Genomic DNA, 24,305 nt, shown 5'->3' on the forward strand with positions numbered 1-24,305 from the left:
CGAGACTGTAGGGTTTGGGCCCTGCCTGCTGTTCGTTGGCTGTTGGTTCGGCAGCTTCTTCAGGCATTCTAGGGTTTGGTGCCGTAACACTATTCACCCCCTTTGCTCGACATGTTCATGTATGCCTCAGCTAAGGGTTGAGGCTTTGTGACCAGCAAGCACCAGGCTTCCCAGGGTTTTAGGGGTTGGGCCTCCCAGTGTGCCTCAACCAGCCAAAATGTTTTCCTCAACCTCAGGTCTAGACAGAGGGGCCAAAAGACCCTTGAAATACTTGAGATAAAGCCCCCCCCCCCATCCTGGTTGTCCAGCCTCTGAAGAGTGAACTCCCGAATACACCAGTGTGTCAGTGTAGGGGCAGCGCTAGGGGGCACACAGGGAAGGCTAGCCCTGAGCACCTGCAGCTCCAAGTGCACTTATGAGCCAGGTCCACAGAACACAATAAACTAGACAGAAAACATATTCGTGGAGCTAACTAGAACACACAACAATAACAAGCTAATGGCCTCCCACAGGATAAAGTCCAAGGATGGCCAACACTTAGAAGCAGCAGGATCAGCACAACTGGTTGACGACCTGGTAAATACAGTGGTCAACAGGTGATGTCCACATCAGTGACTGAGCTGACTTTGGGGAGACCTAGAACTCTGCCTATCTCCCTCTCTCCCTGCATATACTGGCGTGGGATTAGTGCTAACAAGCTTGCAATAGTTTTGAGAGATTTGGTCATTTGTTTACATGGTTTGGGGAATTCATTTGGCAGTTTTCAAGCTTCAGTTCTTTTAAACCTAGCAGTGATCTGTATTCGTTTGCTTACTTTCTGGAGGCTTTCTTGGTGAGGTGTCAGTGTCACCTGCTCTCTGCATCTCTGTGAGAGGGGGCCAGGTACTGGTTTGGTCCCTGGTTGGTCAAAGAAAACTCCACGGCTGATGTGACTTTGTAGTCGTCAGCGCCATCTCGGTGAGAATGCTTCAGGGAGCCACGAGGTGCTCCTTCAGAAAAGAACTAATACATTATTTGGAAATCTGGATCGGGTCCAGAATGATGGACTCTAGGTTTGAGAGATTGCTGTGCTTACATGTTTCATCACATGTAGTAATTTGACACCATGTCTACCCATCTCTGTTTTCTTCAAACTCATTCACATACTTGTACACTTATTCTCCGACACATCCTTTTTCATTTGTGGGTTGCATCCAGGGAAAGGTCAGTAGTTGGCGTAGGGGGGACCCCGATTAGCCTTAGTACAGGTTTCCTGTCCCTGGCAGAAGGAATTATAGCTAACAGAAGTTAAGAAGTAATGCACAGTATACAGAAATGTTCACTGGCACAGATCAGTGGATGTTGGATGATGACAGTGCAATTGGTAGTTCTGTGCTTGCAAGATTAGCCTAGTTTGTGTACAAATATTATGTAAAATTAAGTGAAGCTCCTTAGGAATTTTTAATAGGTTATAATTGACCAAATATTCTGTGTTGAATGTAATGAAACTTATCTTTCTGGTGGGTCCCTGTTATAAGATACTGTTGTAGGCCAGTTATTTCAATCGCCCAAAGAATTGGCCCAATGCCCCCTACCTCAGTTCTATTCTGAGAAAATTTTTTGCTATAAGAAATTACATGTTTTCCAAGAGTTAGGGGATGATTGAAACAGGTGTATTTAGGGAACAGGTGCAGAAGAACAATCAATAATTTAACAATAAAAGTAGTTAAAGTGCCTGCAATGTTAACTGTTCCGCTCCAAAGGAACGTTCAGCAATAGGCACCCCCCATGATTTACCGTAGTATGGTATCGACTTTACTCGGGATAAGCAAAATAAAAAATACTCGAGCAACCAGCAGCCCTTTAAATCACCATGGAAATAGTAATTAGAGTATTATTGTCTCACTGGGAATTATTTCCTCAGTATTTTACAATAGTGTATATCTAAATGTATAGTATAAAATTAAATGAGTATCAGTGCCTGACATATTAAACACTGCCCACAAGAAAAGTAATTAACAGGAAATAGCAGCCCATCCACCAGCACGTCCCTCCTCTCTGAAATCCAGATACTGACTAAAGATTTAAAGAGCTGAAGGCTGAAAATGTGGCTTTCATGAATCATTTATGCTTATTTATAATTATAGATATACACTACTGTAAAATACTGAGGAAATAATTCCCTGTGGTAAAATAATTCTTTGTACGAAGATGGAGTTATTCAAGGGGCACTTGGACAGGTTCTTGCAAGAAGTGCGGGACAGGTTCTTGCAAGAAGTGCGGGACAGGTTCTTGCAAGAAGTGCGGGACAGGTTCTTGCAAGAAGTGCAGGACAGGTTCTTGTAAGAAGTGCGGGACAGGTTCTTGCAAGAAGTGCGGGACAGGTTCTTGCAAGAAGTGGGGGACAGGTTCTTGCAAGAAGTGCGGGACAGGTTCTTGCAAGAAGTGCGGGACAGGTTCTTGCAAGAAGTGCGGGACAGGTTCTTGCAAGAAGTGCGGGACAGGTTCTTGCAAGAAGTGCGGGACAGGTTCTTGCAAGAAGTGCGGGACAGGTTCTTGCAAGAAGTGGGGGACAGGTTCTTGCAAGAAGTGCGGGACAGGTTCTTGCAAGAAATGCTGGACCAACCAGGCTCTGGTGGATATGTGGGCCTACAGGCTGCTCCAAGCAACATCCTGTTGGACCAAGTTATCACAAGTCAAGCCTGGCCTCAGACTGGGCTCGGGGAGTAGAAGAACTCTTAAAACACACTCCAGGTATGCTTCTGAACACAATGTTACCAGATTGCCATTTAACTACTTTTCTCACATGGTCCAAAATGTTACCACTGGCAAGAGAAGAGTACACAGTCTTCCTTTTAAATATTCCTATAAACACCTGTTCTCAAAACGTTACACATACTCTAAAGATTGACTGCCTTAATTAAGGACATTAGTTTTGGAGGTCTAGACTTGACAGCATCATATTAGCTGATTTTCTAGACTGGCTAGAATCTAACTGTTAACCTTCCCACACCAGGAAGTCTAAAAATTTGTATTCCTTAAATCTGTTCACTGGGTCTACTGGTTGGTTGCACAGCACTCATATCAATATTTAATATGCAAAGAAACTTTAAGCAACATGCGAAAGCATGCAAAATAAAGTGTATCCTGCTATTTAAATAAAAACACACATCTGTAGATTCATTTGCATGCTTTATTTAACTTCACTAATGAAGATGCAACATGCAAATTAACTTAACAAGCCCACCTTGACTAGCTTTTCATTTATATTATTATATATGTTATTCTTCAAGGCAAATTTGCATAGAATAACCTATGCAACAAATTACTGTCCAACCAAAACATAATTAAAGGAAGTTAACATGCATAATCTTTAGAATGATGAGCATAAAATAAGTTATTGTGAACCATGCAATGGTATGTAAATTAATCCCGGTCTTTGACTAGGCTTGCACTAGAGTGATGTTTTAAATATAGCTATGTCAAGGCTACTAGCTCGTTCATAACAGCCATTCAATGGCTCCCTGAAGCAAACAGGGAGCCAACGAGGGGCCAAACTAGAACAATGTTTGCCGAGAACAAGTGAGGGCTGAATTGGTGAAGGCATTTCACTGTACCCCTTGGGTTATTCTTTGTTTAAGCTTATTTTTTTCAACATAACCACACAGGCTATAGCAATCTAACATCACGTAAGTGTGATGATCTGTACAGAGTAAAGAGCAAGTCAGTTTTGTAACTGTAATATTGCTTGTGTCTTGACAATTCTCCACCCCACTCCATGGAATTTAAAGTTGCATGCATATGCAACTATTCGTCTGTTAGCTCTGGTTCTCATCTTCCTCAGTCTTTTCTTCTTCGTAAGCCTATTCTTGAATCTCATCCTTTAGATTTCCATACCCATCTCAGCCTTCCCTATAGCAATCCCTTCTCTCTCTCTGAACTTCAGTCTGCCCTGGCCCTCTGTGGTTCTACAGCAGTGGGCTCCGAGGACATTCATTATGAAATGCTTCGCCTTCTCCCTCCGTGCATGTCTCAGTGTTTGCTGAGTCTGTATAACTGGGTCTGGGAGTCGTCGTCAGTGTCGTCTTGGGCCACCGATCATGGCTTTACGTTTTCTACATTTAAGACTTGTGCTATGACTTTTACTCGGAAGCATGTCGTTCTTTGTCACTTTTTGTTTTTGTCACTTTATGGTCATCCCCTTGTGTACAGGGATTCCACTAAGCTTTTGGGGTTAATCTTTGACACTCGTTTGTCTTGGTCGGCCCATATTTTTTACCTCTTGAGTTGAGTACTCTAAAGCTCTTAATCTCCTTAAGGTTTTGTCCCATACTTCTTGGGGAGCGGATAGGCACATGCTCCTCTCTTTACATTCTTCTCTCGTCCTATCTACACTCGATTATGGTTGCCCTGCTTACTCTTCTGTATCTCCTCCTACTCTTTGCTGTCTTGATCCTTTGCACCATACTGGGTTGCGCCTCAGCTCCGGTGCCTTTCGTTCAACTCCTACCCTCAGCTTGTATGCTGACACTGGCTTCCTATATCTCCAGGACTGCCGTGTGATCGCTACTGTCTTCATTATCTTGCACGGTCCTTACAACATCCTCACTCTCGCCTCTGTCGTACTTTGACTTTTACCCCTCCTGTAGTTCCTGTTCCTCTTCACCACTTTCCTCTTTCTGTTCGTTTGTCTCGCTTACAAGATTCTCTTTCGGTTCGTATTACCAATGTTTCTCCTCGTATTGTTCCATCCTGGCCCCTCGTGGAGGGTCCCCCTTCTGAAATTTTGTACTTCTCTGACCCGCATCACTAAAGCTTTTACCCCTCCTATGGGTCTGAAACATGTTTTCTTGAACACTTTTCTTCACACTCCCACTCCATATCCATCGTCACCGATGGGTCTAAGTTTGCTGATGGTGTGGGCTACTCTGTTGTTTTCCTGACCACACTTATATGTGTCGTCTTCCTCCGGAGACTAGCATCTTCACAGCAGAACTTTATGCTATTCTCTCTGTTCTTCGTCTCCTGCTTTCTCGTTGTCAATCCTCCTTTGTGGTGGTGGTTGACTCTCATAGTGCCCTCATGGCTCTGGGATCCTATAATCCGGTCCACCTGGTGGTCATCAAGATTTAACAATGGCTGTTTCTTATCTCCAGTAAATTTAAGTCGGTAGAGTTTTGCTGGGTTCCCAGCCATGTTGGTCTCTCTTTAAATGAGAGTGCAGATGCTGCCGCTAAGGAAGCTATCCACACTTACCCCATCTCCCGTAAAGGTATTCCTTATTCCAACTTTTACCTAGTTATTCATTCTTCCATCCTTGCCTGTTGGCAAGGTCGTTGGTCTTCTGTTGCTGGTAACAAACAACGTACTCTTAAGAATAGTGTGTCCCCGTGGACTTCCTTCTACCACTGTAACCGGCAGTGGGAAACGGCTCTGGCTAGGTTACGTATTGGCCATACACGTTTAACTCGCTGTCACTCAATAGAGTGCTCTTACAGTCGTGCACATCCTTGTTGAATGTCCTGACTTCCAGGACGAGCGTGTGTCTTGCTTTCCGACCGTCCCTTGCGGTCAATTGTCTCTTGATAGAATTCTTGGTGAATTGGATACTTTTGATATCGTTCCCCTTGTGCGTTTCTGTTCTCGTATTGGCATCCTTGGTGATATTTAGCATCCTCTGATTCTTCTGCACATTTGATGGTACTACATAGCCTTCCCGGTTTGGTGCCTTCTTTTGGTAATTACAGTACTTGCATGCATATACAGTACTGTATACCTGTCAGAGTATGCTTATTGAGTAAGGTTTTCCATAAATAGAAAGGAATTTGAAAAGAAACAAAAGGTAGCAAAGCGTGATAACAAACGTGTTATTGAGTGGACACAAATATGAACTTCCTCGTATGGGCCAATAGTTTCCGTAATTCTTATGGTCATTTGGGCAGGATTGTTGTTGTCATTCAAATATCTACACAGCCGATTGAATTCTTTTTAGCCACTTGGACACGCTTCCTTTAGTTAGATCAAACTTTAATATTGCCGATTCCATTTGTTGTGTTTGAAAGTTTTGAATGTTTCATTCAAGTATCTCAGTTGCTGCTATTCTTACAAAAATTATGAATACATATATGATATAAATAAAATTCTGAACCTATAATTTATTAAAATAAATGGTATTAATTTGTTTAAACAAAGAAGAGTTAGTGTAGTAAATGCTATTCAGTTGAACATTAAAAATCTGAAACATTTTGAGTCATGCCCACTATGAATTACTAATATTTTTGGATGTTAGATATGTTACCTCCCAAGTTAGCTTAGTTTTGTTGCATAAAACTCTAGCATTTTTTTTTTTATGTAATGCAAGATGATTTCTGGGAGAGAGCAAGCTATGTCTCCCCAACATCTCTGGCACCAGCAAGCCTTAGCCCCGTCACACTAGACCTCTGAGACCCATCTGTCATCTACCGTGAGCCAGGACCAGAATCTGACTCAATGTACGAGGGGACGAGAGCAGAGGAACAGAGATCAACCTCAAAACTGGGGAACACACGCCAGTTTGAACAGGTGTAACAAAACAAGTGAATGCTTGAAGGAAATGTGCATACTTAGGTAAACAAGGTAAACTATAAGAGAATAAGTCACAATAACATGGCTGGAAACAAATAAGTCAATCCATAAATATATGAAATATCAGAGCAACAAAGCATTGACAGTATCGCTCGCTTTGGACACCGATCACGTCCATTTTTTTTTCGCATGAACAATTCTCATGCTCGTAAATTAAATTGGGAATTTAATTGCGAACACTGTGATACCAAAACGAACGACGTAGCACGAGAATTAAGGTGAGAAAACTGAAACGAGTATACACATTTTACTGATTTTGTGCGCTCACGGGTAACTTTTCCGACTTTAGGCTTTGCTGTGGGGAGTCTCGCCAGGCTTTTGGACATTATATGCATATACATCTGCAGGGAATTTAATTGCGAACACAATGATACCAAAACAAACGACGTAGCACAAGAATTGTGAGCATGAACCAAGTCCAGATACTGTACTCTGCTTGTGAACCAAACCAACAATACCCAGTTTGATTACAAGAAAAATCCATGTACAGTAAGCATCCATATATGACAAGTTCTACTGTATCTGGGCTTGGAAGTGTGTAAACATAGACAACTAAAGGATAAAGGGAGAGGGAAGTACAGGAAAGACTGTTCATAGAAACTCAAGGAAAGGTAATGAAAAGGCGAGATTGGATCTTGGGCATTAGGGAAGGATTATGAGTGTGTAACACACGTGACTATAACCACCGAGAGTGTAACACACGCGACCATAACCACCGAGAGTGTAACACACGCGACCATAACCACCGAGAGTGTAACACACGCGACCATAACCACCGAGAGTGTAACACACGTGACCATAACCACCGAGAGTGTAACACACGCGACCATAACCACCGAGAGTGTAACACACGCGACCATAACCACCGAGAGTGTAACACACGTGACCATAACCACCGAGAGTGTAACACACGCGACCATAACCACCGAGAGTGTAACACACGTGACCATAACCACCGAGAGTGTAACACACGTGACCATAACCACCGAGAGAGAGAGAGAGTGAGATATTTTGTAATGGAATCGTACCGGCAAATTCAGAATTTATTCTCTAGAAATAAACTAATTAATAAAGGAATGGGAAGGAATACAAAATAAGGAAACATTTGCATGTAGGTTTCTAAATAAGGCTAAAGATACAAGGTTTAATGTCCTAAAAATGGGTTAAAGGAAAACACTTAACAAAGGTTTGAATGTGTTGAGTGGTGGGTGGATGATAATATTGCAAGGAGAATTTACAGGAGCAAACTGTGGTGAGCGGACAACCAGCATCCTAGGAGAAATCGGAGGAGTTGAAACAGGAGAGTTCCGACACGAACATCAGGGGATTGGAGCAGGCAAGGAAAGCATGCTAAAATAAAGTTGCTCTCAGGCTTTTGTTACTTTTATGGCCAGTTGCTCGAAGGAAAGTTCTTGTGGGGGAGGGTATATAGGGCAGGGGAATGAGGCATCAAAGATATAGAGGTAGCCATAGTTATTTTATATCAAGCCTGTTCATGATATACAGTACAGTAGGTGTTATATTTGTTTAGGTTATTAATTTTTCTGACATCATACATTTTTCATGAAGTGGGCAATTTCTAGATTCATAATACAGGTATAGTATGCAAAAAATATCAATTTAATTCCAAGATTATTATGAATACTGTACTTTAGCTTGTAAAAAATGTAATAAATTTGGTCTCATTTTTTCTTAAGATTTGGTTTTAGTTAAAATTAGGAGTGATGCCTCATGAGGTCTGCAGAATATGAGTTCATATTTAGTTAATTGTATATAAAGTTAGAAAATTGATGATCTCGGTGGTGGTAATACAAATTAAGTTCATTCTAATCAATAGACGACATGTGTCTCAAGTTTTTGGTGTTTAATAATAATAATAATAATGCTGTTAATAAGATAAGTTTATTTGCAAAACTTGAGTGCATAGATATAAAATTTTGGGAAATAAATAATAAAGTATTTAGTACAAAATATTCTTACAAAGTTTCAAGTGCCCAATACTTGATGTAAGCAATTTCACTCAGAGAAAATTAACAAATCACAATTGTTAATAAAAAATAAAATGAACTAATTTAGAATGGAAATAATGTAATATACAGGTATAAATACAGTAATACATATGATTGAGTAGTTTACAAAAGAATGTGAAACAGGCATAAAAGAGTTAACTGGCACACAGGAAAAAAAAACCCCAGCGTTGAATGTAGTGAAACGCCGTTTTCTGGCCGAGACCCAGAGGCTCCCCGGAACTATACCAGGCTGGTGTGTATATATTAGACCGTGGCAACAGTCAATCGAAGGAGTTCCAGGCCTACCGGGGACCAGAGCCAGAACCTGGCCCCCCTCAAGTTAGGCACGAGGAGCAATGGCCTAAAGACATCCCGGTGTAATTGGAAGCAGTTTTTGTTTGTCATCTACCAGGTCAGGCACCCAGAAAGGTAAGAATTCCAAAACAAACTACTATTGGTCAAAAATTTCAAACTGAAAGCTGAACTAGCAAGCAGAACTCCAATCAAAAACGGGGGAAAATAGCATGATGTCACCACAATCACCGCGCATCTGTCTGCGCAACCTTGCCTCTCCAGGAGGGGGACGGGAGGGTGTCTCAGACCTCCCTGCCGGCTACTCTCCTCAGTTCAGAGGCTGAATATCAAAAACACGAAAAAAGCCGACCGGAGGGAGGGAGGGATGCCGGGGGATCCTCCGGGTCTCGCCCAGAAAATGGCGTTTCATTACATTCAACGCTGGTTTTCTGTGGAGAGCCCCTTCGGCTCCCCAGAGCTACCTAACCAAAGATAAAGAAGAAAAGGGACTTGCCCAGGAGGCAGCCGTCAGTTGCTACTCAGCTTGAAGTCGAGACAACTGGCTGCAACCTGCGACCCAAGGCTACACACACCCAAGAAGAGCCAGGAACATTAACAAGGTACCATGCGACCAGGACCTTGATCGATCTCCAAAAACCCCTTGCCCGAATATCAGCCCACTACTTACTACCAAAATCAGCAGCCAAAGCTGCGAACTTACAAACTTCGTGGGCACGGGGATAGACCGCAGGCTGGCTGGACCGAAAAATCCTGTGGATGACCAGGGAGACCCACACCCTGCAACAAGGAAGAAGGGAAACTGGGTTCACCCAAAGTGCGTTCACTGCCACGGAGGACATGGCGCGCAATTAACAGAGAAGAGCCGCAATCGGATACAAAACATGATGCATCCCTGGCCAAACCAACCAAGCATCAACAACCCAAGGACCCCTTCAGAAAGTAGCAGACTCATTCTTTGACAGAAAAGGTTGAGACGGCTACAAACGAACGAAACAACCACCAGGACCGAAAGAGCAGAAACCACTGCGCCAGAGGAGAGAATGAAGCGCCCCGATCCGACCTCCAGAGGTCAATGCCAACAAGAAAAGAGCCTTAGAAAAACAGTCCTGAACGGAGGGGGGCCACCACAAACTGAGGAGAAGAGAGAAAAGAGAGCACCTGGTTCAACGACTAGGACAGCTCAGGCGGCGCATAAGCAGGCCAGAGGTGAAACAACGCCCGAGAAAGCTTGCAGAACGGAGTAGAAGTGAAATCCACCTCGCATGCAAGGTACAGCGGCTCCGCTAGCGCCACACAATACAAGGCGACAGTATATGGCATAAGATGACGGTCCTGAAACAACCAAGAAAGAGAGAGAGGACAAAACAACCCGATCAAAAATCGAAGATAACCTACAAAGAGATAAAAAGTGCCAAAAGGGCCGCCAGGAAATTTCACACTGCTGTTGAGAGGAAACTCGCAGGTGGGACACCATCAACAAAGCCACCTGATCACCATACAAGTGGTGATAAACCCGCGTCTAAAAGACCAGATGCAAAAAGTGGAGGAGAAGATCGAACCAGCCACGTACTGTACTGGACCGATCTGCTGAAAAGAGGCGGAGCCGCGGGAAGACAACACGGGTTCGGACATCGAGCAAGATGCCACTGAAACCAGGGCTGGGCCGGCCACCAAGGGGCCAACAAGACTATTCTCCCCAAGTTAGTCTCCAAACGAGCCAGGACCCAGAGCAACAACCGAACTGATGGGAAGAGGTTCAAGTAACCTCACCTCAACCAGTCCAGCCGAAAGGTAGCGACCACTGACGGCCTCACAGTCTAGGAAGGGTGCCACATACACTGGAAGACGCCTCGACCATGCCAATCCGAAGAGGTCCACCTCCAGGCGCCCGTACGTCCGGCAGAGCTAACTGAACAAGGTCGGCGTCGACCGTCCATTCCGTGGATAGGGGAATGAACTGAGAAAGGCCGTCTGCCAGGATGTTTGACACCCTCTGAATTGAACCACCAGGGGAAGCCAAACCCCGAGAACTCGGCAGACGAGTCACTCGAAGTGACCAGCTCCAAAGAGCCAAAGACCACATTGAACCCCCATGGTTCAGACTATGAACCACAGGGGGAGCAGTCTGAATGGAGCCGGATCATTGTTCTGCGAGCAACACGAACCCTCTGAAGCGAATGCCACAATACCGCAAAATCCTGCGATGTGCTGTGAGCCTGACAATAGGACGGACCAGACCGACCCTGACCGGCCTGGTGAGCACTGGTCACAAAAACCCCAGTTGAGAGAAGAGGCATCCATGAACACACCAAGAGAGTGCTCGAGGAGGTGCCACGGCATATAACCCCGAAAAACCCGCAGAGGAGGCCGCCAATGCAAAGCTCCTGGGATCTGAACCCAGCGATTGCGAGAGCAGCAGAAGGGATGTCCCCGAAGAAGCTAGAACAGCCGCCGAAGCCAGAGCCAACCTGACAGGTAGACCAGCACGGAGAAGTTCAGACTCCCGCACAGCCACTCAGACAACCGACTTGTGACCCGGGTGCCCACCAAAAACAGTTGTAGGCGGGACTGTAGCTGCAACAACACCGCAGGAGGGAGACAAGGAAGTGGTCCGAGAGTCCCACACAAGACCCAGCCAAGTTCGAACCTGAGAGGGAACCAAATGGAACTTCCTACAGTTCACCAAGAACTGGAACCCGGCGAGCTGGGAAAGAAGCAAAACCCTGGCGAGCAGACATGAGGACTGGCTAGGAGCCCAGACCAGCCAGTTGTCGAGGTAAGCCAGAACCTGAATCCCTAACAGACGCAAACAGATCACCACGACCCGGGTAAGGCGTGGGAACATGCAAGGTGCTAGATTCAAGCTGAACGGAAGGCAACAAAAGCAGTAAGCCTGTCGCCTCACGACAAAACTGAGCTAGTCCCTGAACCCCGGATGAATTGGAACGTGCCAATACGCGTCCCAGAGGTCTAGAGACACCATCCAAGTACTTGGTGTCATAAGCCACCAGATCTGAAACAGAGTGGCCATCCAGGGGCAAATGATCCAGGGGTTTAGACTGGACAAGTCCAGAATGAAATGCAGATCCGCACAGTCCTGATTCGGAACTGAAAACAGGCAAGAAACCCACCTAGGGATGCCGTCGATTTGACCACGCCCAAGCGAACCCACTCCATGATGACCTAACAGAGCGCAGGGAAAGAGGCCCGCTCTGCCAGCCCAGATCCCCCAAAGGAGGAGGAACTACCCAATTCCACTAATCGTGGGACCAGGAGAGAGCAAACAGCGCGAGCCTCCCCACCATGAGGCCTGAATCTGGCACCACTGGCTTACGACAAACGAAGGAACCCCAAGCCCTGGCACAACCCTTCTGGCCAGGACCACCATTCCCCCCCCCCTCCCCCGACATAGACCGGCAACTAGACGAAGCTCCCCGCAGAAAATGCACCACTGCAGACTCTGCAATCAGCAACGGACAAAAAGAAGACGAAAATCTAAGAGCCAGGGCCCAAGCAGAATCCAAAGAGCGGACGAGCACCGCCTGTCGACACACAAGGCAAGATGCATGGAACAGAGACACCGCCTCCTTCAGAATCGGCGCATACAATCTCAACAATACAGCCGACGCTGGAGCCGCCGAGGCAAGCACACCGGACACCAGCCTGGAACCCAGCTCCTTCACATCCTCTTCGAGCCAGTCCAAAGACAGCTCCAGTAGAGAAAAGAAAGGCAAGACCACAGCCAAGTGCCCACGGGCGTGCAAATCCTTGGCCACCAGAAATGCCAAAAGGGAGGGAACCTGCACATGAAGCTGCACCTGGCCGATATCACAAGGAAGCACGGGGGCAAACAAACACGCATTGAGGTGCTCAAAATTGCCCCACTCCCCTGGAAAACTTGAACAATTAGTCAATTCCCACCATTCATGCGTCCGCGTCTGACAGAACAAATGCCAAGCCCTTAACGAACAATGGGCAGTCTGCCAACCAGGAAGACCCCGGCACCTCATAATGGACCCAATAAAGAAAATAGGAGCCAAACACAAAAGAAGAGTCCATAATCGAGGTTTACTCCGGGTCTCGCAGGAAGTAAGCCGCAAGGGCCTCCAGCACCTCCCTCTGTGGGATGCAGGAATCCAAAAACCTCCAGAGGGAGGGAACCGAGGAACCCAATGAAACCCAGAACCTACCCGGGGAAGAGTCACACTCATAACACACTTGTACAGGGAGGGGGGCTAGAAAAACCCTCCCCTCCCTGTAACAACAAGCCCCGTGCCGAGGGTACCAACACCCAAACATGGTCAAGCAGGGCCCAAGCCCCCCCAAGTCAACTCCTTCCCAACCCTGGCATCCTCCACGTCAGGACCCGGGGCCGAGCCACCCTCCAAATCCTCTGCCTCTGGAGAAAAAGCAGAGTCCACCAGAAAAGCAGGGATGAAGGAAGCCCGCTGGGGTGACCCAAAAGCTCAAGCAGGAGGAACAGGCTCGAATGCCTTCACTGCTGATCCGGAAAGGGCAAACCCTGAAGCCGCCCGAGTCTCACCACCAAGCAACAAAGAGGGGCAGCTGCGGGGCATCTGGAAGAGCAATCAACCTTGCATGTTGCAGCGACCTAAACCGTGCATGCAACACTGAAGCTGCCTGCACCCGAATATCAATATCAGTGGACTGGGTGAAAAGGAGTATAAGCAAGGAACACCACTCGCAGGACCCCGGGACAAAGGTGTCATTGACCCAATAGGCAGCATGGAAGAGGCAAAGGCGGTGAGTGTCACCCTGAGACAAGTGGACAGAGCAACCTTCAAACTCGCACAAACCCCACAAAAGCACAACGTCTCCAGGTGAACAGAACCGGTCGCTATGTGTATATCAGACAGCAGCACAGTACCTTGTGCCCCAGCCAGCGACGAAACTACCACCTACCCAAAGGCAAACAGGAGTACAAACCACCCCAGCTGAACCCCAAGGGCGGGCAATCACCGAGCAGCAACAGAACCTAGCGGAGATAGTTCCTAAATGGCTCAGGGAAGATAACCCTAGGCCGCAGGGGCAGTACTTACAGGGCTCCTGGGGAAGATAACCCTAGGTCGCGGGGGCAGTAATTACAGGGCTCCTAGGGAAAATAACCATTGGTGCATGCCGGCCCAGTACTCTTGTGTTACTCAGGGCTCGCACACCACCAACACAGAGCAACAACACTGCTAAGGAGCACTTCGCAAAGAGTGGAGCCAGAGTCGATCGACCATCACCAACACAACAGCCTGTGAATTGAGGAGAGTAACCAGCGGGAAGGTCTGGGACTCCCCCCGTCCCCCTCCCGGGGAGGGGGGGGTTGCTTAGATGGATGCGTGGCGATTGTGGTATTTTCATGTCACGACGGCGACGTCATGCTATTTTCCTTGTTTTTGATTGGGGAGTTCTGCTTGCTAGTTTGGCTTTTGGTTTGCAATTTTTGACAAGCAGAAGTTTGCTTTGGAATTCCTTCCTTTCTGGGTGCCTGACCTGGTAGATGGCAGACAAAGACTGCTTTCAATTACACGGGGGTGTCTTTAGGCCATTGCTCCTCGTGCCTGTCTTGAGGGGGGCCAGGTTCTGGCTCTGGTCCCCGGTAGGCCTAGAACTCCTTTGACTGACTGTTGCCACGGTCTAATATATACATATCAGTCCGGTATAACTCTGTGGAGCCGAAGGGGCTCTCCACAGAAAAGCTGCTAGTTACACAGGAATTAACAGGAATTATAAAATGGATTGTACAAAGTTTTATATTGCTAAAGTTCCTAGGAATACAGTGAAAGTTATACACTGAAATCAGCAGAATGTAATGTACAGTATCTGAGAAAATATTGTGAAGTTGTACGATAGGCTCCAACCCGCATGTGCTTGAAGAGATGAGGGATGTGGGTTTGATCCCATTGTAGAGCTTTACTGCTTTCTCAGTTAACTTTATAAGACAACAAATGCAAAATGAAGATACGATGGGCATTTATTTGATGGGAAAATTATAGAGTAACCTTTGGCCACAGCTGTACAGATCAATTAACCAGCTTTTATACATGTACAAGTTTCTGTGATGTCCCGTTATCAATCCCACTTCCACGCGCACACTTGTTCTCTTGAGGTCTCGGCTCGGTACCTTCTTCTGATCATTTCTTGTCCTAAGAGGGAACCAGCTTGGGACTTCATTTGCATGTCTAAGCTTCAGTATTGGCTTAAAGTTTGTAAATAACAGAGAGAGATAGAGAGATTACTGTACAGACTACAAGGTATGAGTCTTGCCTGGACCCTTTATTATACACTGTACAGACCACATGATGTGACTATTGCCTGGATTCTTGTAATAGTTACTATGCCCTAATCCCCCCAGATGTGCTGACCTATTTAACATCTGCAGTATTTATATTAATTCATCTCAAATTATTTGAGTTTTGTGTTAACACTTTTATCATTTTATTTTGCACTGTAATCCAGCTCTGTTGGGTTGATGTTATATATTTTGAATATTATATACTGTAATAAATTACTTATCAAAGAAATATTTTAAGCAATGTTCTACCTTTCTCTCACACGTAGGTTTCCAGTTCCACCTTGCAGCTTCCATAAATGCTGAAACAGATATTCCTCTGGTTCCAAGTATCAGTGGAGTAACGACCTCAGGAGAGGCTGAGCAAAGCTTTGTCATTCACTGGCTCAACAACAAGGAAATGCATTTTACATCAGAAGCAGAAAATATACTCCTAGAGGTAAACATACATTACTGTATTTATCTTAAATTTTGCAGCTAATTTTAAATACTGTATATAGTAATAAAAGTTCCTTTTGTTGTGGACATGAAGCCTGTACAGTACTTAGAATTGTCGAGATTTCTTCCCTAGGTCAACTACTGACCTTTCTCAGGATGCAACGTACAGCAGTTGCCTAACTCCCAGGTACCTATTTACTGCTAGGCAAACAGAGGCATCAGGTTTAAGGAAATGTGCCCTAACATTTCTGTTCCACCAGGCAATTGTACACTGGTCCCTTGATTATGAGGTGATGGCATAAACCACTGCGGGTGTGAAGCAGTGCACAAGATGAATACAGTAGTTCCTGTACTATACAATAAATGGCATGTGTATCAATAGGTTCTTTTAGTGAATACTCTATTGTTACATATATTATGTATATAATTCAATAATTCAAGTAATAACAGTCTCCGTGGTGTAGTGGTAAGACACTCGCCTGGCGTTCCGCGAGCGCTATGTCAGGGGTTCGTATCCTGGCCGGGGAGGATTTACTGGGCGCAATTCCTTAACTGTAGCCTCTGTTTAACGCAACAGTAAAATGTGTACTTGGATGAAAAAACGATTCTTCGCGGCAGGGGATCGTATTCCAGGGACCTGCCCGAAACGCTACGCGTACTAGTGGCTGTACATGAATGTAACAACTCTTGTATATATCTCAAAAAAAAAAAAAAAAAAAAAAAAAAAAAAAAAAAAATTATTTTTAATATGTATTTAGTATACTGTACTGTGCATAATGTATATTTGTTGAAGTGTTTTATTGTTCTTTTGTGAATTCAAATTTAATTTAAATAACATGACCACATAAAGAACTTTCTTATAAAAAAACAAAGGCTGTTATTGAGGTAAGGACTGATTCATTTTCTAGAGGGAGCTCTTCTTCCCCATGGCTCCCTGAAGCTATCTCACTGAGAATGTTCCATCTACTTTGTCACATCAGTTGCAGGAGTTCTGTTTGACCTACTGGGGACCAGAGCCAGAACCAGGTCTCCCTCACAGAGGCACACAGAGTGATGGACAATTTACCACCCCATCAGGAAAGCATCCAGAAAGTCATTGAAGCTTTACAGACAACTAGGTTCACAGAAAACAAAGCCTGGACGCTGCCTAACAACTCGGCAAACGATTCAGACGAAACAGTAGATTCACTCAAAACTAGCTCAAGCTCGTTAGTACCTACAGCTGCCACCAGATGGCCCAGCCCACAGCAGCCTCCCCTGGTCAGTGCTGTCACTGGTGTGATGGTGGTTAATAATACCTGTAGTGTTCTGGTCTGTCAGTCATGGCAAGCCCCTCTGCTTCTGGCTAAGTGCTGGCCAACCTTAGACTTCATTTGTTGTACAGAGCCCATTTCTTTGACAATTGTTCCTTGATTTTATTATTATTACCTTCACATGCATATTTTCTCTTTGGCTTGTTGTGTAAGTGTGGCTTGTAGTGTGCTTGGACCTGCATGTACTCAGGGTTTTCTTTCCTGGGTGCTCACTAGCGCTCCCCTTGCACTGACAGAGTTACTGTTCTACTCTGGTGTGTTCTGGAGTTCACCCCCGAGAGGTCAGACCAGTATGATGGAAAGCCTTTCCTTTGGCTGTTAGTGATTTTTTGATTCTTCTATTTGGGTCCTTGGCTGTAGCCATTCTGTTGGTTGACTTGGGGTATGCAAGGGCACCTGCACTTGTTTATATAGCACACTGTGGTCCCCATTCATAGCCTGGGAGTATTGGCTGCATTTGGAGTCTGTTTTTTTGGCGAGTGGCCCCAGTGCCTGGGTGTACTGTTTGGTTAGTTACCTTCAGGCCCTGCTGATACCTCCATGGGTCTCGGACATGGTTCATTATGGATCGAACCGCCGAATCCATGCTCACTATATGTGAGCTTGGAGGGTGTTCCTCATCTTCTTGCTACTAGATCATGATCATTCTTTTTGCCTCTGCCATGCTGGCTGCTGGGTCAGTGACACCTGAGACCCCAAGTCCTGTAAGATTTACTTTCATGGGGTCTCTGCATTGTCTGATTCAGCTTTGAGTTTGGAAGCTTATCAGGTGCTGCTGTTTTATGAGCTAGTTTGAGTGGGTTAGGCATTCACAGCATTGTGATTGTTTGGGATGCCCCAGAGTTGGCCCCCCTATGGTGTTTAGGGACTCAGAATTAGAGGTGTTGGTGATCCCCAACTGGACTAAGTTTGCACCTCCTCTTTCTTTCCCTGTGGGTATGGGTCACCCTGCTTCTGGCCTTCCCTTCCTGGTTCCCTTTGAAGCATCTGAGAGTTTTGGAGTTGGGTCAGGGTTTGGCTCGGGGTGCAATTTGGCCTTCGTCAGGGTGGCTCCATCCACTTCAACAGTGGAGGTAGTCGAGTCTTCTCTTAGGCTTGTTTCAATGCTTCCACCATTTTCTGAGACCTCTGCAGTTGTCTGCCAAGCTTCACTGACTTTCTGGATGCTTTCCCGATGGGGTGGTGAATTGATACTATAGTACTGTACATATCATCCTTTGCAGATGATACTAGATTTTCATGAGGGTAGACAATATAGAGGACATAGCAAACCTGTAATCTGATGTTATCATGTCTTTCAATGGGCCATAGAAAATAACATAATGTTTAATGAAAATAAGTTCCAAATACTGCACTATGGAAAAATTAAAACATCAAAGCAGAAACACTCATAAAACAGTCAAACCACACTATTGAAAGGAAAAAGCAATGTAAAAGATTTAGGAGTAATCATGTCAGAAGACCTTACTTTTAAAGAACACAACAAAGTTGCTGTCACAACTGACATTATTGTTCTCTAGAGTGGAATATTGTTGCACACTAACAGCCCCATTGAAAACTGGAGAAATTGCTGACCTGGAGAGTGTGCAAAGATATTTTACCACTAGAATCCACTCAATAAAATGTGAAAATTATTGGGATCATCTGAAAATGTTAAAACTGCATTCGCTTGAGTGCAAGCGGGAGAGATACATAATACACTAGAAGGTGAAGGGACGACGACGTTTCGGTCCGTCCTGGACCATTCTCAAGTCATTCTCATTCAACTTACTTTAGCCACAGTTATTGTGACTCATCGCCTGCAGTTACATAATAATTTAGGGTTGGAAAATATTAGAAGGACTGGTTTCAAATATACATGGAAATGACACCACATAAGGACCAGAAAGCATGGCAGGATGTGCAAAATATCCTTACTGAAAAGCAGAGGTATAATAGGCACCATGAGAGAGAGAACTCGGTCAACATCAAAGGCCCAAACCTTTTCAACACTCTTACCCTACATGTACAGGGGGGCATTACTGGCTAACCTCTAGCAGTGTTCAGAAGAGAACTCAACAAGCCCCTTCAAAAGATACCTGATCAACCAGGTCGTGACTCGTACTTCAGACTGCAAGCAGCCTCATCGATCAGCTTGGTTGATCAGACTCACAACCAGGAGGCCTGGTCCGAGACTGGCCACGGGGACGTTGATCCTCGGAATCACCAGCAGGTAGTCAACAGGTGGTCTGCACCTCTATAAGGGGGGTGGGGGGTCAGGTTCTGGCTCTGGTTCCCAGTTGGCCAAACAGAACTCCAGCAATCTCAGTGAGACAGCTTCAGAGAGCCACTGGGGCTGTTCCAAAAAGAGGCATTTCATTACATTGAATGCTGTGTTTTTTTTTAACTAGAAGAGCTCTCTAATGTACTCAAGATAGGCCTATCTGCCTACTTGTTGATTCTGTTGATCAATGTCCCCACAGCTGAGTCTCTTACCAGGCTGTATTATCATTCATTCACGCATTGCAAATGGCTGACAGGCAGATGAAAGTTGAACATTCCTTTCAAATTTCTAGAATCTCTTCAATTGGATAATGAATAAATTTGTCTTAATGGTAACACAGTCATTAAATAATGTATGACATATCAGGTATGGGTTATGTATACTGGGTAAGATGATGCGAGCTTCTTTCATAACTGCCAAACGCAGCACAAGTTTGTGATAACACGCTGAGATAACTCGGCTTGTTTTCAATATTTTATTATTAGCAACGATTTTTGTGCCTAGCGAACTTACTCAGTGTGCTTGTCCGGCTCCCTAGTTTATACCCCTCGGTTTCACATCTGTAATACGGCCACATTAGACGCAGGGCACCTTTTTTGATACATTTAAAAATGAAAAAAGTTTATCCTATACACCAGCAAATACAGTATAGTAGTACGGTAAATATTGTAGAAGATTCACGTAAGTAGAATACAAAGATTTAATTATTTAATCTTTCCAGAATTGCGACAGAAATTAGATATTGTGATGCAAACAATATGCTGTGAAGCTATATTGATGTGCAAGCATATATGCTAATAGTCCAAGGGTCTTTGGAAATTTATGATATTTTAATATTTTCTTTACAGATAAGTCGGCGTGCTATGGAAAAAGAAACAGCATCATTAGATCATGATCGTCACTCCGAAGTGAGTGATTTTGAGGATCCTCGGCTACGGGCAGCAGCTAGTTTACGTTTGGGGTCACGAACTCCTTCACACATGACGAGCCGAACTCGTAGTATTGATGATGACGATCCCATTAGCCAACACTCGGCATCGGCTCGTTCTCATCAACCACTGAGTGCTGCTACTTCCTCTACTTCCATTGCAACTGATGTTACTACTGCAACTACTTCTGCTCTTGGCGATACCCTTGACCGCCGCATTGAAATGTTATTACGAGACTGGCATCAAAATTCGGATGTTCTTTTTTCAATTCACCCGGTGGATGGTTCGCTTTTGGTATGGATTGTTGACTTTCTTGACGACTATCCAGGATCTTTCCGGCAAGCACAAGTCTCATTTAGTGCCAGAATTCCTAATGCACTCCCTCTTGGCGATGCTATGACAATGTCACCAAATCTGGCCATCTACAATGGCACAACCCCATCATTCCTCAAACAGTTACTTAAATTGGAACTAGCACATGAAGAGGAGCTGTAAGTGATCCTTAAACTTGTATTTCAAAGTACTTAGAATAAGAGGAAAATTTTTAACTACTACTCAAATAATTAAAAATATTACAGTAATTCCTTGATTGGCATGATTAAAATACTATATATAGGTAATCTCTCGTCTGATTTTTTTAACTTAAGTTTCAAATGTTAAGACCTAGAGGGTTCGTAAAACATCTACTCATAAGTTTTAGGTCTTTGTTTGGCCCATGATATAGTTGAAGCCATGCAATGGGATTGAACCCACACCCCTGTCTTTCCTCGGCACACACACACACACACACACACACTATTGAAAATCAGTATTGTATGAGCTGGGATATCCGAAGCCTGCTAAACTGAATATAGTCATAAATTCTTTGGTGTTAAAATGTTTGAAAATTAATCTGCTAGAATTTAGATTAACAACAAAAAGTGTAGTGATATAGATTATTCATGATGATATTGAACATATAAAAATTTATGAACATTTTGCCATTCCTCAATGGTGGGGGAGCCCCTTGGTGGTCTCCGGAAGGGATAATCCTTCTGGCTCCTTGTTGGCCAGCTCAGCCTTGGGTTTTGACTCCTCTGGCCCAGTGTCCATTCTCAGGTGTTTTCTCCCTGGCTCCTCCTTTTTCAATGGATCGGTTCGGTGACATACCTTGCTGGTTCAACCTTTTCATCTCTTCATATTTGAACTTTCTGACACAGATCTTTTGCAGTTTTTAATGGCAGACAGATGGCTGGGTTATTGGTGTGCCAATAATCTTCATTTACCTTCTAAGTGACAGTATGAAGTGGCTTGGTACTTGTCTCTGTTGTCTTTCTTTGGTTTTGGTTAGTGTGGTATTACCTGTTCTTTTGTGGTTGTTTCTTGATCAGCATTTCGTGCCTAATACTGTTGCCTCTTATTTGGTGTTGGCAGAGCCGCTGTTGCTTGCACTTGACATCGATAAGAATCGGACATAGGGGATCGATGGTCCCCCTATAGTTTGGGATGCCTTTTTTAAGGTTTCTTATTTGAGAGTGGGGGGGGGGAAGAGTCTCTTGCCTCAGGTTTGTGAGCTTCACACTCTTCTGCATGAGTGGAGTTTTTACTCTTTTTAGCCCTGTTGGTCATTTTCTTTGTTTGCAACCTTTTCCTTTCTTGGCAAAGAATGAGTTGGAGGGCTTCTGGAGGGATCAGTTGGTTGTTAATACTTTGTTGGTTCAGCCGGGGATTCATCGTATGTTGTCAGGTGGCGGTGGTTCATCACGGCCTGCTTGTCAGGTGGAGGTGGTTCATCACAGCCTGCATGTCAGATGGCGGTGGTTCATCACAGCCTGCATGTCAGGCTGTGATTGTTTGTAACGGGTTCCAGCTACTTTAGAGGTAATTACTTGGTTAAATTATTTAGGTAGTTGTTTGGCCGTTTCGAGGCTTCAGGTGTTGTGAATCCAGCAATTATGTGTAAAGCTTTGCACACTTTCTGGATGCTTTTCCAGTGAAATAACAGAATGTCATTTGCTCTTTGTGCACAAAGATTGTTCTATATCACTTTAAAAAGAAAGTAAACATAAATTTCAGACTTTGCCAGCAGGAAATTTAGAAACCATAGTGAAAATATTCTTCAGTAATAGAGGCTTTGCAAAGGTGATCTCCCAATGGTCATCTGATACATTTGTTGCTCACCCTCATAAGCTTTGTCCAAACTACAATAAACAAGCAAAACAAAAAAGTGATTTTTGGAATTCAGAGATGGCAAATGCATTTAACAGTATTGGAACATTTACCGTCGAAGAACAAATGATGTGGTTTAGTGTCTTCGGATCATTTACTGTTTAATTACGGAGGATGCATTGTAATGTGATTGGAATGCTAAAGTGTTACAGGAGAAAACACACAGCAGGCCAGCAGGGGAAACTGCAGTATGTGTAGCCAGAGAAAACAACTTTGTTTCTTGGAAGAAAATCAGTTATTTGCCTCCGTGGTAGTTACTTTCGTGGGTGACTTTAGCTGCCAGTTTTTACAGGCCTCGAGAGCTGCTCGAGTTAGGAAAATTTCCTTTTGACTTCATTTTGAAGCAAGTGAGGATTTTGTTTTTATTTTGTTATATTCATATTGCATTAGTCATTGCTAGAATTACATAACAACAGTGTCCAGTTCTATTGGTATTGGTGCCATATCATTTAATTACAATGCTCAGTGCTTTTATCTTGCAATTTTATTTTGTCATTAACAGCCGTAGTGGAAAGACTAAGAGTAAGAGCAACCTGACACTGTCAAGTAATGACGAGCGGGATGTGCTGGGAGGAAGCAGCAATCCATCCCCAATCATCTCCATGACCACCAAGCACAGCAACGGATCCCTCAATCTGTGGCATCTTACTGTAGCTGAAGGGTCCAGGTTTACGCAGGTAAAGTGCACACTTTACACAAGATTGTAAGAGTTTGATAGATTGTAATCCTTAAACAACTCTGCTAATTATAAGCCCTATATTCTGATGTGCAAGCTTAAAAATAGTTCACAAAACTAATGTAAACAAAATTGCATTTGGTGATTCAATCACAAGAGGTCAACACAGGTAGCAATTGGAGCCGTTTAAGTGTTTAATGTGTGTGTGGAATCTAAGAGAGGAAGCTATACGCTACACAATGCACCCAAAATAACATGCTATATCAATAAGAAAATGTTTGGAGCAGAATGGTCGGATTGAACTTGGCATCCTGAACATGTTGCTAAGTTGGAACCTTAGAACGGGAATAAGGTTGGAATTGGAAAGGTTGGAATAAAGTTTGAATTGGAACACGAACGTCGTTCCCTCTATAGGCGAAGAAAACGAATCGTGGAACAACTTCAGAGTCGCACCCTATCTCAAGAACGGCGAAGAAGGTTAGGTAGAGAAATAGAAACAATTGAACTAAAGCTATAAGAATCATACAAAACCCAGGAGAGGCAAAGAGAGCAAAAGGCCATCAGTGAAATAGAGAGAAATCCAAAATATTTCTTCTCCTATGCAAAATCTAGATAAAAAACCACATCTAGTATCGGGCTCCTGCGAAAGGGAGATGGAACTTTCACTGATGACTACAAAGAAATGAGCGAAATACTGAGGAATCAGAACGACTCTGTTTTCAGCGAGCCACTGAACATACTGAAGATTGATAACCCAAATGAATTTTTCATGGATATGATACCAACATCAAATCATATATCAGATGTCACCCTATCCGCACTGGATTTTGAAGAAGCCATAGACAGCATGCCTATGCACTCTGCACCAGGCCCTGACTCTTAGGAACTCTGTATTCATCAAGAACTAAAAAAATGCTATTGCAGGCCCTTCACATTCTTTGGAGACAAAGCCTAGATACTGGCATTATCCTTGACATACTAAAAACAGCAGAGATAGCACTGCTCCATAAAGGAGGAAATAAGGCAGAGGCCAAAAAATTACAGACCGATAGCACTAACATCGCACATCATACAAATTTTTGACAGAGTGCTAAGAAGTAAGATCACAAAATACATGGAATCACAGCATTTCCATAACCCCGGACAACATGGTTTCAGAATAGGGCGCTCCTGCCTGTCACAGTTGCTGGTCCACTATGACATGGCATTAGATGCCATGGAAGACAAACAAAATGCTGATGTAATTTACA

The 24,305-nt window shown here is 44.3% G+C and overlaps 1 protein-coding gene across 1 annotated transcript in view; it reads left to right on the plus strand.

Moving 5' to 3' along the window:
- Rbcn-3A (rabconnectin-3 alpha) overlaps positions 1-24,305 on the plus strand; it is a 185,250-nt gene that overhangs the window by 18,812 nt on the left and 142,133 nt on the right. The window contains 3 exon segments of the mRNA XM_069336828.1: positions 15,498-15,667; positions 20,091-20,662; positions 22,882-23,056. Coding sequence (XP_069192929.1) covers positions 15,498-15,667; positions 20,091-20,662; positions 22,882-23,056 — 917 coding nt within the window.

Source organism: Procambarus clarkii, chromosome 37, assembly GCF_040958095.1.
Source record: "Procambarus clarkii isolate CNS0578487 chromosome 37, FALCON_Pclarkii_2.0, whole genome shotgun sequence".
Taxonomy (NCBI): domain Eukaryota; kingdom Metazoa; phylum Arthropoda; class Malacostraca; order Decapoda; family Cambaridae; genus Procambarus; species Procambarus clarkii.